Raw genomic sequence first — 15,170 nt, forward strand, 5'->3', positions numbered from 1 at the left:
GCATCTTATCTAACAACTGGTCCCATGACTTAAAAATATGATACATAGGAATACAGTAGCCCGTTTTTAATTTTAAGGAAAAACAATCTCTAGTAAATATTAATGTAACAGACTTCTTTTATGAGATAGTGCATGTGAAGAGGCAAATTTGAAAACAGAGCGAAGCTTATGGTGCTGGTGTTTGTGCCACATGGGGTTATGATTTGGAGTCATGCTTTATCCTGCTGCCCACCTGCACCCACAGGAGTTGTTAGTGTTTGGAAACTGAACAGATGTTTCACTTGTTTACCTGTGGGGTGTTTTCTAATCCGGTATCAAGTTTGCTGCCCCCATTGAAATATGGGCATTCTGCTTGGGTCATGATATGCAGGTGGAGGCCTGGGAATGAGGTGCTGGGCTGGCAGGACTGGGCAAGTTTTCTGTGCGTGGATCAACAGCGACGTCTGTGTGAGGCTCAGAGCCTTGTCAGTAGATGGAGCTATGAAGCAGTTTTTTGGTTCTAAAAAAAGTGAGTGCTTTAACTGCCCACCCTCCCCAGCAAATCCTGCTGTCACCTAGAATTTAGGGGACTAGGTACACTTTTACATATTGGTGTCACTAAATTAGCCTCTGTAAGTCTTGACTCAATCTAACAATGTGATAAGCTGTAACAGCTCTTCATCTATGGTAGTAAGAACAAACAAAATCGGTCTCAACAGTACTAATATAAATGTCTGATGGCAGGGGAATGGAATGGTTGGGATGACTTATCAGCTGAACAAAAGACCACAGAGCCACTGAAATGTAAGTGTGCAGTTGTGCTAATCTGTGGGAATGGAAATGATCAATGAGGACACAAAATAGATGAACATGCAATTGCAGCTTTATAAAAAAAAATCAGAAGTGAAATGAAAAGATGAAAATAGTTTACTATTTGTCAAGGGTTCTAAATTTTCCTGTAAAGTTGCTCAAATTTTTTAAAAATTGAAGTAACGAGACTGATTTTCTTTCACTGCCCCAGTTGGTCTGAAGAATTGTGCTGAGTAGTTCTGAGAGTTGACCAAGTAGCACAAAGCAGGGGGCTCCCTGACCTGCCAGATGACCGGGCTGAGTCATACTTGGGGAAATTTTAAAGTGCAGGTTCCCCCAGGTTCCACCCCAGCGCCAGCCTAGTGAGGAGAGTTCTGTATTTCATGGACTCTCAAACGTCAGCAATTATAAGACACACCTTTATTTTGTAAAACGGTAAGAAAAATGTGCCAGCTGGAACTATGAAAACGCCTATCGTTTAGACTTTGTATTTATTGAAAGTCTAACAGACTTCTTTATGCAGATTTTCATCATATCGCACTTAATTCATACACAAAAAGGAAAATGTGAGAGATAGTCCTAAAACTTCATTGTGATTCCAACGTTCTGAACTACATTTTGACCCAGAGTTGTCCTTGTCCGTGTTTTCCCAAGCAGTGTCATCCTCTGCGCTGCGGTGAGCACTGGTGATGCAGTACTTCTGAAAAGCATACTCTACTGCTGGCTCCAGAATTTTACTCTAAGCTGCTGACACTCATTCTACAAGATCTGACGCTGGGCTTTATTGACCTTACCAGGAGTCAGGCAATGACAACCACATGACAACTGCCACCTCCTGAAGGCGATTATGAGATGCATGAGCTTACACGTGAGAACAGGAGCATCTTAGCTTCTGTGCAGTGTGGTCCTTTGAAGGAGCCAGCGCTCTGCTTGGATGTCTCAGTCAGACCCAGTGTTTAATAGTCTGATTATGTCACGTTACCTCTCGAATAAGGCTTCGTGACATCCAGTTAGCGGGGACGGATTCCATTATTGGGCGACTTTGAAAAAAATAAACAGACCTCACTGCTGTAGTGCATCAAACACGAATTTGTAGTCTTGGTGTTAGGGGTGAAGGGCCTAGGTGTTCATACTTCGTGCGTGTGGTACGTAGGCACTGTAATTACAGTTAACGTTGTCTTTGGAAACTGGCGTCATGTCATTATATCTTTATAGTGTTTCATATTAGATTTCTGAAAAGAACTGTATGATTTGCTAGATTTCCAAATGACAGGTGGCTACACGAGGAAGTAGACTGCCTGGTTGGTCCTGACCGTGCACAGGACATAGCATTCTTGCAAATGCTCAGCCTTTGGGAAAGCTCTTGGTGAAGATCTTTTCCCTCCCAGAGCGACTGGGAAGCTTCTGTGGATGGGGACTCGCCTCGGGTCTCAGCCACGGGCTTCACCCAGGCCTGCCTGAACTAGGGGGAGTGGAGCCATGTCTCCACTTTCTAAAGATTCCAGCCTATGGCCTGTTGTGACTTTTTTTTTTTTTTAGGGGCGGGGCAGGAAGTGGTGGTTCCTAGCCTCAGACAACCGTGAGCTCTTTTCTTCCGCAGTCTTGACAGACATGTCTATTGTCATAGTAACGTTGGCGTCAGGAGGAAGGGGCCATGGGTCAGTGATACCCAGAGCCATAGGGAGGGCCGGTTGTAAGATATCGGTCTTCTAGCTCATTTCATCTTCATTGAGGTTTCCAGGGATGGGGGAGATTGGTGACAGAAGTAAATGTGATAGGGCACTAGTCTTTCTGATATCAGAATGCCCAGGACAGTCAGGCTAGGCACAGATGTGTTATCCGTACCAAAGTAATTTAGAAGAATTTCCTAGAACGTCTGCCTTAAAAAGAGCAGCAACTGTGGTGTGGCAAGGGCAGACAGAGCATTTAAAGTGTACGTGACAGAGTTAAAACCCCAGCAGAGCTCATCTAAACTTCATTTCCACAAAAGGCTAAGGCTTTCCCACGTCTTGCCTGAGTCCTTCCTCACGATGGACCATACACCTGTGGGGTGGGAGCTGGCCTATTGCTTTGTCTTTGACACTCAGAGCCCGGCTCCCAGGGATTGGAATCTGTTCATGTAGATTATATGTTTCTCCTGATAGGCTGAGTAGTTGGGAAACAGTGTGACATTAACACCAGTTAAACCAGCCAGCAGGGAAGGATTCTTTTTGAGAAAAACAAGCCTCTGAATTCCACAAACCCCTGGACTGAGATACTGAATGCAGGGGTGAGAACACACCTGAGAGACGGTAAGTGCAACTCACCTTTTTTTCCTATGGTAGTGACACAGGAGAAAGGGAACACTTTTGCCCATTTTTCACATCCCCACAACTGCCGAGCAGCCTAGGTATATAGTTCAGACCACCAGAACCAGCCTAAGCTGAGCATATCATGGAAAACCCCCCAGCATTCTCTACATGATTGTGTTCCCCTAGTATCTCTCTCCAGCCTGTCCTAACGGGCTCACAGCTGCCCTTGGATCTCGTCGCCGAATCCTCCCAAAAGCATTTTTAATGTGCATCCTGCCTGAAAATGTAGTCTGAAACGTCTTGGACCTCTTAATCCAGTAATGAGCTTCATTGGTTGGTGACTGGAAACCCTCCTCAAGGCTTCATCCTGCAGCCCCGGATTGCTCCCTTCTCCATTAACAGTTGGCGCTCCAGCTCCAGCAGCCCTTTCCTTCCTGATGCAGCTACACACGGAGGCCACCGGTGAGAACAGGATCTGTCACCACGACTGCCCAGACTTAGCCTGTCATCCGACAGTTTCTGCGAGTGCAGTGCCCTCAGATAAAAGCAGCCTGGCTGTCAGCATTTAAACTCTCTGTAGCTTCCAACCTCCGATCAGACCACAGGTGGGAAATCGAGAACAGAAGGTGAGAAAACAGATTTCACATTCACATGATTATTCTTGTTTATTGAGGTCTGTTTATTCTCAACGGGTGCTTTTTCCTCCAAGTAAATAGAGCAGGCGTAAATATCTATAATGAATAAATTTATTGTCTTACAAAAATCATTGTCTAGAAATATGGGAATACAAGAAAAGATATTTGCAGTCAGGTGTCTGGTGGTCAACAGCCAGTACAATTCATAAAGGGGGAAAATCAAAGATTCCAAACCCACATGACAAATTCTTCCTAACAGATGTTAAAGCTTTTAACCCAAAAGGTTTGTGTTTTCAAGCATGTTGCAGAGGATCAAGGATTTATAATTAACACTGATTCATTGTCACTGAATGTTTATAATACCACTTTGACTAGAGAGGTACATGATATATGAAGCACAGTCAAAACTTAATACATTAGATTGTTACAGAGGCAAATAATATATTTAACATTGTCTTAGTACTGTAGTGTCTAAGGCACTTTCTGTAATGTCAGTTTGATTAACTAGCAACCAAAAACAGAATGCTAAATGTTCACTGTAACACTGTCCCAGGGGGGAGGGGAAAGGAGAAATCAAAAAGGAGTCACATCCACTGGCATGTCAACATTCAGGCAGGTGGCATCTGTTCTCGAGGTTCTGTCAACCTCATCAACAAACTTGGAACAAGTCTCGGACACAAAACCAATATTCCCATTTTGGGCTCAAAGCAGCGGCTGAATTTGCAAGGTCAGCATGAGAGCCTGGCTGGCGAGGGAGGGTATCGCCCGAGCTTCTGCTCCGGGGCCTGCAGCTGCTCGCTCCAGAAGCGAGGAGCACACGGGGGAAGCCGGGGCCTCCGGAGGCCCTCCTGCAGTCACTGTGATGGCTGCCCCCAGGGCCTCAGCTGGGTGGTGGCCGCTGTTCTTCCTATGCACAGACCGGGCCGAGGACAGTTCACGTGAAGAGAGGGGGCACACCACGACTCGAGGGAGGTAGGCATGGCCACCCCACACGGACGCCGCTTCCCCACATCCAACCCACCCCTCCTAATCTCTCCAAAGCCCCTTTCACAGTTTGCTCACTGAAATAGTGTTGATCATTATTTGAAGGAAATGAGAGCTACAAGTGCAGTTTAGGTTCCACAACGTTCTAAGAGACTTGACGTGGCTGAGGAGGCAGGGGCCACATGAACACAGAACTAAGGTTAAGGTAGCTGTCCGTAAGACAGAGCATGCAGAGCGACTGGGCAGCAACCCCGGGGCTGCCCCAGCGACCGGCAACGGGGTCTAGAGTTTGTTCGAAAAAGGGTTCTCTTCTTAACATGTATTATAAAATGGTCTCTTGATGGATATATGGAAAATAGACGCAATCATGAGACGATCTGTTTAGTATGTGTAGGTTTTGTGTATATATATATATATATATATATATATAAAAAGGGGAGCAATTGTACCTAAATCTGAAGCAGGAGACAGTCGTGTAGGCTGCAAGTCCTTAAGACACAGTTGATCTCTCAGGAGTCGTGCGGTTCGCCAGTCCCCCAGATCTGCAGGGGGCCCCAAGGCCGGGGCGCTGGGGGGCTTCCTGCCTGTCCCTCGGTATCGCCTCCGCCGGCTTCCTCGGATCTACTCAGACTGGGGCGGCTGCGTCTCATTGACATCACTGGTCTTACTTTCTGTGTCGTCATCCGACAGCTCCAGGGAAGCGCCCTCGATGTGCAGCTGGCGCCGGCCAGATCGGCTGGCGGAGAAGCTGATCGGGCCTCCTCGCCTGGAGAGCAGAGAAAGTGTGTGGGCACGACCACAGCAGCTCGTGGCTGGCAAGTCGTTCAACCACCTGACGACTCAACTTCCAGCCCTTCCTCAAGACGCACCAGCTGGGGTGGTGGGCAGATCAGGAACAGCTCCGTGCTTTCCCACCTCTCCCACACCTGCCTGCGGAACGTCATCCTGGGAGGGCCCCGGAGCCCTGGGGGTGGCTGGACTCAGCCCCCTGCTCACCATGGGCCAGCCTCTCCCCAAAGGGTGGAGAGTAAATGCTCTATTTAGGCTTTGTGGGCCACCTAAGGTCGCTGTTGAACACTCTTTGTCTTTTTACAGCCTTTATAAATATAAACACCATTCTTAGCTCCCTGGCTGTACAGGAGAGCAGGGCGCAGACAGGATCTGGCCCATAGGCCACGGTTTGCCAACACCTGTGCTAAGCTTTCCTTCTGGGGGAGAAGGTGTAGCCTTGGCTCCCCGTGTTCTGCCCTCACCCGGGACGCGGACAGACACCTGGGCTGGCTCCCAAGCCTCGAGCCATGTATTCGCACAGCCCACTAGCAAACGCGGAGCAAATGAGTGGGCCTGTTGCTCCTCCATCCTCAAGGACTACTGACGGTCAGGGATCCTGAACAGCTAAACAGGCAAGAACGAAGAGCTGGACAGGAGCCTGAGAAACCACTGCACCTGGAGCCCATGGACGCAGCTGTTTGCAGGCTCTGGGTGTGACCTCACGGAGGCCCGGGGCACTCACCTCAGCCGGTTCTTCAGCGTGCTGACCTCGCGGCTCAGGCCCTCGTTGGCCTCGGTGGCGTCATCCAGTTCCCGCTGGAGTTTGCGCCGAGACGCGTTGGCACGTGTGGCTTCTTCCTCTGCTTCCTCCAGCTGCCGTTTGAGCTGCTTCATCCTGGCGTTGGCCTTCTCCATCTCGGGGAAGTTACACGAACCAAGTCACACCAAACCGGTGAATCCAAATTTGGCATCGCTGCATCCTGAGAGCGTCAGCATAGGCCTCTGCCCTGCCAGCCACGCGAGTGCACACACGAGTGTACCCACACACACGGCAGGCGTATACACGTGCGAGTGCACTGATACACAAGACTGGGGCTTGGCACAAGGCCTTTTGACCAGCCTGCTATTCTCAGCAAAACCACGTCTATACAGCAAATTATGCTAAAGGAAACTTAAAAAAAAAAAACACACCCGCTTTTCATCCCTGAGTTTTCTGCAGAAAAATGACAGTTTAGTATCTTCACACGAGTGCCCTATGGGACTGTGAAAGGGAAGGGCTAGTCCCGCAAGACGCAGAAGAGCCAACAGTGTGAACAGTCTCCAACCCCAGGAGATGCTCCATTCATTTTACACCTCTGTTCAACACAGGTGTGTTGACGTTCTGTTTGATTCAAGTACAAAGCCACTCTGGAAGACCTGACAGGAGAACTCAGCCTGCCCACTGGATCCCTCACTCCTGAACCACAGAGACTGGCCAGTGCCCTGCGGGTCCAGGTCACACCCACCCAGAACTGCCCTCGGTGTTGCTAGGCCCTGAGCATGGGGGTGAGAAGGGAAGGCCAGGCTGGGTGCCCGACTGGAGCAGGGGAGGAGGAGAGGAGGAGAGGAGGATCTGGGCCAGAGGCAGTGGATCCTCAGCTCCAGCCACGGCGGCAGGTCTCAGAGAGGACCGAGAGCCAGAGGAGAACACAGCCCCCACCCAGGTTTTAGCCAGTGCAGACCTGACCACAGTCCAAAGCCCCATCAGCACATGCCCTTGGCACTGAGAAAACAGATGCCTGGACGCAGACAAGGAGGACCACTCGGGTTCCACACGCCATACATTTGCTTTCTCTTCCCTTTTCATTCAACAATGTATCCACCCCTCCATCCAGCCAACATTCAGTGACTGCCAGCTGTGCCCAGAACTATTCTAGGCATTCAAGAGATGACAGTGGGTGAAACAGGCAGAAATCTCTGCACTCATGTAGCGTCCATTCTAGTGGAGGAAACATGATAACTTTAAGGTCAGTCCAGGCCTCACACTTCAAGCCTTCCTGACGTGCTCTTGCCCACTCTGGGGCACTTGGGGGGACTCACGGGGCAGGGCCAGGTCCTAATCACCTCTGTATCCCCAGCACCCGGGAGTGAGTGGCAGGAACAAGGAACAGCACATGTTTGTTGAAACGTTAGAATGAAGAGTTGCAAATAGCTCTTCCTCATTCACCTAGTCAAATGGTAACATGGCTGGTTTTGCATCCGTCTCCTTGCTACAGCATTTAGAGTGGAAGACGTGTTCCTCCTACCTGCCTTCTGCCCTTACCTGTTCTTTATACTGGTCGGCGTGGCGGCGTTCATCCTCGACCTGCATGAAGATTTCCTTCAGCTTCTTCTCGGTGCGACGGACTAGTTTGTTGGCGGCTGCTCTTTCCCTGTGAAAATGATCAACACGTTAGTTTTCCCAATTCTTGAAATGAATATTTTTTTTAAGTCCTTTTCTCTGGAAGATGGCATTTGTTAGAGTGCTTTCCGGGACCTCTGTATCATCGTGATCAATATGGCCCAGAAACGTCTCCCTTCTGGTCAAACTGTGGATTGCCTTTAATGTATTCTAATGTTTGACAGGTAGAAAAACTGCATTATTCCTTCACCACGTCAATCACTTTGTTTAGTGATCTACCAAAGATCAAATGTTACATACAAGCTACCTGTCACGTATTTGAGTGTAGAGTTTTTGAAGACAAAAACCTTAGTTGGTTACTCTAATCTCCTAACTTTTCAGCCTGGAAAACAAAACAAAGACTCAATTTATTAGGCAATGGTTTCAATTTAAAATTTACTGACTACGTACGAAGACGCTAGAGCAGCTGACACTGAAACAACGCCCCCATCCCGCCACGCTCCACGTAGGAGTCAAAGCACCATGTTTCTAGACAGGCCTCCACTGTCCCACTGTCCCAGAGGTAGCTTATTTGTAGGACTCCACTGAAAACAGAAAAAGTTCTTTTGTTCCTCCACAAATGTTATGCAAAAACGATAGTGATGGAGTCAGCTGAAAGGGCGAGTCATGTTAATTACAACCAACAGCAAACAAACCCTTAACTGTTAGAGTTGAACGCAGGGGCAAGTCTGGGATGCCGGTTGCAGAGGATGTCAGGCTCTGAGCACAGACCCGCATTTCTGGGCTCCAAGCTCCCTGACAGGAGGGTGAGCTGAAGGGCTGCTCTAGCTCTGGCAGTCTGTGATTTCTATCCTCATAGATTCGTAAATGCCTGCCAAAGGCTGTGTTGTGCAACTCATAAACTTCAGAGCGGTTTACGACAACAGAACGGAAACTGTCGAGCAGTCCCTTCCTCAGGGAGAAAAAAAGCTTGTATTTTTGTCATACTGCATTTCTTCTCTGCCAACAAATTGTAGCATTTCACGTGATGCCACCAACTCGGGCAATCGACTTTGGGTAGAGATGTAAACTATGGAACCAGAAAGTCACAGGGCACAGTGCGATGAGCCCTCAGCTGTCTGGGAAGAGCTGACAGGTGAGCCCAGCGTACCCTGAGGGCTCACACCACCACCTCTCTGGTTACGTGTGTTCTTGTCATTCTTCCCCTGCCAAGGGAGCTCCCATGGGACAAGGGGCATGTCTGTGTCATCTCTGACTCACAGGCTAAAACCTGGACCTGGTCTGTAGCAGAGACACTGTAAAAACCTCTTACTTGGCCTCCTGCTCAAGCTGCTCCTCCAACTGCCCAATCTTGGCTTCCAGGGCTGAGATGGTGGCCTTGAACTTGGACTTGACAGCACCCTCCAGCTCCTGCAGCTTGGCCTTCAGCTCCTTGTTCTGCCGCTCCAGCTGCTGGCGCGCATTGTCGCTCTTCTGGGCGGCGCTGCGCTCGGCCGCCAGCTCTGCGTTCAGCGTGTCCACCTGGAGAGGAGATGGGTCAGTCGTGCGGGGACGGCGCGGCCCTCCCTGGGGCGGCCGCTGCGTGCCCACCTGCAGCGTGGTCTTGCGGAAGCGGTCGTTGAGCAACTCCATGTTGCTCTGCTCCTCTTCAAGCTCCTCCTCCAGCTGTGCTATCCGTGCCTCCAGACGCCGCTTCTCATCCAGCAGCGCAGACCTGCCGGGCGAGGAGGCAACAGCTCAGAACCGGTCTCCACGGTACGGGAAACTCGAGGGCACCTCCACCCACCCTGCTGCTGGAAGCCGAGCAGCACTGTTGACTTTTCTCTTTCCTCTGTTCCCACCCCAATCCGCCATGCCTAGCTGGTTACGCTTCCAAACACACCGCCCACTTCTCTCCATCCCCAGGCCTACCACCCAGGCCAGGCCCCATCATCTCTCGTCTGGACCGGTGTGCAGCCTTCCCGCTGACCGCCCTGCTGCCTTCTCCAGCTCTTCTCGGCAGCCAGTGTCAGCTTTAAAAGTGCAAAAACATCCTGGCATTCCCTAGCTTTTCTAGTGCACCGAGATCAAATGCCAGGTCCAAATGATGGCGTGCTAGAAAATGACCACGATGAATACTCAGTACAGTAATTGAATGGAGAAAGCAACCTCTTAATTGGGAAAAAAAAAAAAAAAAAAGGGCTTTTAATGAAAAATGCATCCAGGGTAAGGTAAGTCTAAGGAATGTGCTTGTCAAACCTAATGAATCTGAAAGCGAGGACTTGCATTGCAAGGCTGTGCACCCTATGGAAACCAGGCTGGTTCTGAATGTCTTTCCTGCACACCTATGTGGGCATGACTGGCACAGGGACGTGTGACCTGCCGGGGTTGTGCAGCCAGCCAGGGGCCGAGGCAGGCAGCCCGGAGGCTCAGCATCTCGTGCTCATCTTTCCAGACTTTGAACAGATGAGCAAACCAACTACTGACTCCTAGATGCCAGACGACCCCCATGGCTGTCTCAGTGCCACGGGCGTGCCCCAGGGGAATGGGCCCAGTGCCCATGAAGAATGGGGGGGGGGGCACCACCGATTGTGGGATGCCCGTCCCTTCCCACCTGTTGCCAGGAGACTCACTTGCCAGAGGCGCTGTTGGCGATCTCGTCCGCCAGCTCATCTCTCTCCTGCTCGGCGTGTCGGCGGGCTCGCTCAGATGAGGCAAGTTCCTGAATAAGTTCAGACCGTGATGGAAGCTCTGGCTGGTAACAGTTTCCTCAAGGGTGAGACCCGACAGTGCCTGTAGCTGCGGCCACCTTGCTTGAGGCACTAAGTGTGCCTCCAGTTGCAGCCAGACTCGAGAAATTACCCATCAACTTCTCTGACGTTAGCCAGTAGAACAGTGTCCAAGTATGACCACTTTGTTTGCCCAACTGAAGCAGTAAGATGGTCCAGTACCATATTAAACACGGATAGTGAAATTACACTAGGCTACAAAGATACTAAAATATAGTTATCTGGTCTTAGAGAAATTTCAAGGGCAGATATATTTTTTTAAACAAATGGATGAATAAGTAAACCAACCTCCTGCAGTTGAAGGATTTCTGCTTCCAGACTCTTCAGTTTCTTTTCACTCTCTTTGGACTGAGCAAAAATCTCATCCCGGGATGCACGAGCTTCTTCTAATTCACGTTGGTAGTCCTTCATCTGAGCCTAAGATTAAATAGGAAGAAAGTTTTGGGGTAGTGTCCATTCTTAGTTTTTAAACATGATATTTTTCTCCAGATTATAATATGTATGCATTTATTGTAAATATAAAAATATGTGGAAGTGACAGAAATAAGACAAGAAAACATTCAGGCCAATATCCCTTATGAATACAGATGTAAAAATCCTCAACAAAATAGTAACCAATTGAATCCATCAACATATTAAAAGAATTATACATTGTGTATATTTATATACCTTTATACCCCACCATCCAAGTGGGATTTATCTGAGGAATGCAATGTTGATTTGATATCCAAAAAATGAATTAACTATATGATCATCTCAATAAATGCAGAAGCAGCATCTGACAAAATCTAACACCTTTTCAATATAAAAACACTCAATAAACTGAAGGAAACTCTGATAAAGGGCATCAGTGAAAAACTAACAGCTAATATACTTAATGGTCAAAGATTGAATGCCTTCCTCTAAGATAAGCAATGAGACAGGGATGCCTGACCTCGCCCCTTCTGTGTAGCACTGTAATGGAGATTCTAGTCAAAGCAGTTAGGCCAAGACAAAGAAAGAAAAGACATTCAGATTGGAAAAGAAGTAAAACGAGCTCAATTTGCAGACGATATAACCTTACATATTGAAAATCTTAAGGAATCCACTAAGAAACGATTAGAACTAATAAACGAGTTCAGTGAGGCTGCAGCCTCACTGATCGATATATAGTCAGCTCTCCATATCTGTGAGTTCCACATACGCGGATTCAACCAGCAGTGGATCAAAAACATTCAGGGGAAACAAATTCTCAGAAAGTTCCTAAAAGCAAAACTTGAATTTGCCACATGCGCAGCTATTTATATATCGTTCACCTTGTATTAGGTAGTGTTATAAGTAATCTAGAGACGATTTAAAGTATACGAGAGGATATGCATAGGTTATATGCAAATAATACACCATTTTAGCAGCGTACTTAGGAAGGGAAGGAGAGACCTTTTTTTTCTCCCCCCCACCCCACCTTTTTTGGTTGTGCTGCACGGCACGTGGGATCTTAGTTCTCTGACCAGGGATCGAACCTGTGCCCCCTGCAGTGGAAGCGCGGATGCCAGGAAGTCCCAATACAGCATTTTACATCAGGGACTTGAGCATCTGAGGATTTTGGTATCCATGGAGTAGGGGGGGGTCCTGGAACCAATCCCCCTTGGATACCAAAGGACAACTGTACAAAAATCAATTATATTTCTATATACTAACTATAAACATTATAAATATTAACAAAGCAATTACACTTAGCATCAAAAAGGATAAAATTTAGCTAAAGTATAAGACTTGTACATCAGAAACTATAAAATAAAGCATCGTTGAAAAAAAATTAAAGAATAGCGAAATGAGTGGCATGATAGCCATGTACTGTTAAGATGGCAATACTCTCCAAGTTGATCTTCCAAGTCAACACAATATAAGAATCCAAGTGGGGGGCTTTGGGGGTTGGTGGGGGGAGGCAGAAATTGACAAGCTGATCCTAAATGGAATTGCAAGGAACCCAGAACACAGTCATGAAAAAGAAGAACAAAGTTGGAGAAGTCACACTTTCCAACCACAAAACCTGCAGAGCTACAGTAATCAAGACTGTGGTACTGGTGGAAGGACAGACATAGAGATCAATGGAATACGACTGAGAGTCCAGAAATAAACACAAGTCTGTGGTCAGCTGATTTTTGACAAGAGTGCCAAGACAATTCAAGAGGGGAAAGACTAGTCTTTTTAACAAGTGGTGCTGGGACAACTGGATATCCATATCCGAAAGAATGAAACTGGGTTCATATATGAAACCATATAACAAAAATTAACTCAAAATGGATTTAGAAAAAGAGCTAAAAATATAAAACTCTTAGGAGAAAACACAGGACTAAATCTCTAGGACTTCGGATAAGGCAGTGGTTTCACAGACCTAACAAAAACAGAAGAAACAAAAGAAAAGATAAATTGGACTCCATCAAAATTAAAAACTTTTGTGCTGTAAACAATACCATTGAGGGCGTGAATAGATAATCTAGACAATTAAAGAAAATATTTGGAAACTGTATATCTCCTACAAAACATCTAGAATGTATACAGAAATGTTACAACTCAATTACTGAAGACAACTCAAAAGCTTAGCAGAGGACTGAAAGACATTTTTTCCCACATATGATATTGGCCAATAAGCACATGTAAAGCTTTTCAACATCATTTGTCATTAGGGAAACGCAAATCAAAACCACAATGAGGGACTTTGCTGGTGGCGCAGTGGTTAAGAATCTGCCTACCACTGCAGGGGACACGGGTTTGAGCCCTGGTCCGGGAAGACCCCACATGCTGCGGAGCAACTAAGCCCATGTACCCCAACTACTGAGCCTGTGTGCCACAACTACTGAAGCCCATGTGCCTAGAGCCCGTGCTCCACAACAGAGAAGGCACCGCAATGAGAAGCCTGTGCACCGCAACGAAGGGTAGCCCCCGCTCACCGCAACTAGAGAAAGCCCGTGCGCAGCGACGAGGACCCAACACAGCCAAATATAAATAAATTTATATTAAAAAAAACCACAATGAGATACCACTTCATACGCACTGGGATGGCTATAATTAAAAGATGGACAATATAGCAAGTGTTGTTGAGGATGTAGAGAAACTGGAATCCTCATACATAGCTGGTAGGAATGTAAAATGTCGCTGTGGAAAGACCGGGCAGTTCCTCAAAGTTAAACAGAATTACCGTATAACCTAGCAATTCCATTCCTAGGTATATACCCCAGAAAATTGAAAACACACATCCGTACAAATACATGTGAACGTTCATAGCAGCAGTATCCATAGTAGCTTAAAAAGTCAAAATAACTCAAATGCCAACTAATGAATGGATTAATAAAAAAAATATGGTATGTCCAAACAATGGAATATTATTTGGTAATAAAAAGGAATGAAGTACTTATTTATGCTACAACGTGGTGAACCTTGAAAACATGCTAAGTGAAAGAAGCTGGTCACAAAAAGCCACATATTGTAGGATTCCGTCTGTATGACATGTCCAGCATAGGCAAATCTAGAGAGACGGAAAGTAGATTAGTGGTTGGTCAGTGTTGGGTGTGGCAGAGATAGTGTGGAGTCACAGCTAATGGGCACAGGGTCTCTTTTAGAAGGAACCAAAATGTCCAAAATGAGACAGTGGGAGATGCTGGCACAGCCCCTATGAATATTCTAAAAAACAGCAAAACACTCTAGATGGGTAAATTGAATGTTGTGTGAATTATATCTCCATAAAGCTGTTAAAATCATAGTAATATAATTTATATTCTTTGTAATTAGCTGGTCAAAGTAAAAACCTTTGTATTTAGCTTTTTAAAAAAGTGTAAGGAAGCAAATAAGCTACTCATAAATCTATTATCCAGAGATGACGTTTCCTTCTAAACTTTTTTTCTAAATGTGTGTATCTACCTGTCTATATATAGAAGTTTACACACATGTGTGCTGAGTTACAAACTAAACTGCCCTCCCTACACTGTGTCTTCCTGTGTCACTGCATACATATCCCCATCATTTGAATGGCTGGCAGTCCACCTACATTTAGGTTATTTCCCATCATAAATAACACTTCAGCTATGATCTTTGTATGTAAGTACTTCTCCTCATATTTACATTTTGTTAGGATAAATTCTCAAGATGCAGAATCACCAAGGTCAAAAGGAATGGAAACTTTCTAAAGCTTCTGTCCTAACAAACTTCCCTCCAGGGAAGTTGTGCCTACTTCTATGAAAGGGCCCATCACATCCTGCCAATACTGTGAGTTACTACAGAAATCACTTTTTGTCACTGTGATAGTGAAAACCGGCACACCATCTGGGTAGCAAAAGTGACGATTCAGTGAGATGGAAAGGCTCACTAAAGCTCACGGCGCTAGCGGAGGGGAGTCGACACCACTCTCCTCTTGGTGGCTCAGTGGCTGCATGTTTAGTTGAGCATCAGAGGCTGTTCAGAGCCCCAAAAGCTTGTCCCTGGTGGTTGCCGCCCTGCTGGTGACTCCACCCCGATCAGTCCAAGTGGGGCAAGCACTGGCCCACTGTAGACACTGGAGCTACACACGTGCCATCTT

The 15,170-nt window shown here is 46.9% G+C and overlaps 2 protein-coding genes across 13 annotated transcripts in view; one reads left to right on the forward strand and one right to left on the reverse strand.

Annotated features, from left to right (window-relative positions):
• The window catches only part of NDEL1 (nudE neurodevelopment protein 1 like 1), a 55,866-nt gene extending 52,166 nt beyond the window's left edge, over positions 1 to 3,700 (forward strand). For 2 of the 7 annotated variants that reach the window (XM_027131033.1, XM_027131027.1), the window contains exon 9: positions 1,444 to 1,878. In XM_027131033.1, coding sequence (XP_026986834.1) covers positions 1,444 to 1,540 — 97 coding nt within the window. In that variant the 3' untranslated portion in view covers positions 1,541 to 1,878. Of the gene's footprint in view, positions 1 to 723; positions 784 to 1,443; positions 1,879 to 2,933 lie in introns of those variants that run through there. The other 5 variants (XR_003438030.1, XR_003438031.1, XM_027131032.1 and 2 more) reach the window with 5 other exon arrangements.
• Positions 3,701 to 3,722: 22 nt separating this feature from the next.
• Positions 3,723 to 15,170, reverse strand: part of MYH10 (myosin heavy chain 10) — a 135,060-nt gene continuing 123,612 nt past the window's right edge. For 4 of the 6 annotated variants that reach the window (XM_027131020.1, XM_027131021.1, XM_027131022.1 and 1 more), the window contains 6 exons: positions 10,907 to 11,035; positions 10,463 to 10,551; positions 9,163 to 9,564; positions 7,773 to 7,881; positions 6,213 to 6,385; positions 3,809 to 5,465 (listed from right to left, as the gene is read on the reverse strand). In XM_027131020.1, the coding sequence (XP_026986821.1) occupies positions 5,321 to 5,465; positions 6,213 to 6,385; positions 7,773 to 7,881; positions 9,163 to 9,564; positions 10,463 to 10,551; positions 10,907 to 11,035 (1,047 nt within the window). In that variant the 3' untranslated portion in view covers positions 3,809 to 5,320. Of the gene's footprint in view, positions 5,466 to 6,212; positions 6,386 to 7,772; positions 7,882 to 9,162; positions 9,565 to 10,462; positions 10,552 to 10,906; positions 11,036 to 15,170 lie in introns of all 6 variants that reach the window. The other 2 variants (XM_027131025.1, XM_027131023.1) reach the window with 2 other exon arrangements.

Source organism: Aethalodelphis obliquidens, unplaced genomic scaffold (genome assembly GCF_003676395.1).
Source record: "Aethalodelphis obliquidens isolate GAN/ISIS:26980383/991018 unplaced genomic scaffold, ASM367639v1 scaffold38, whole genome shotgun sequence".
Classification (NCBI taxonomy): Eukaryota; Metazoa; Chordata; class Mammalia; order Artiodactyla; family Delphinidae; genus Aethalodelphis; species Aethalodelphis obliquidens.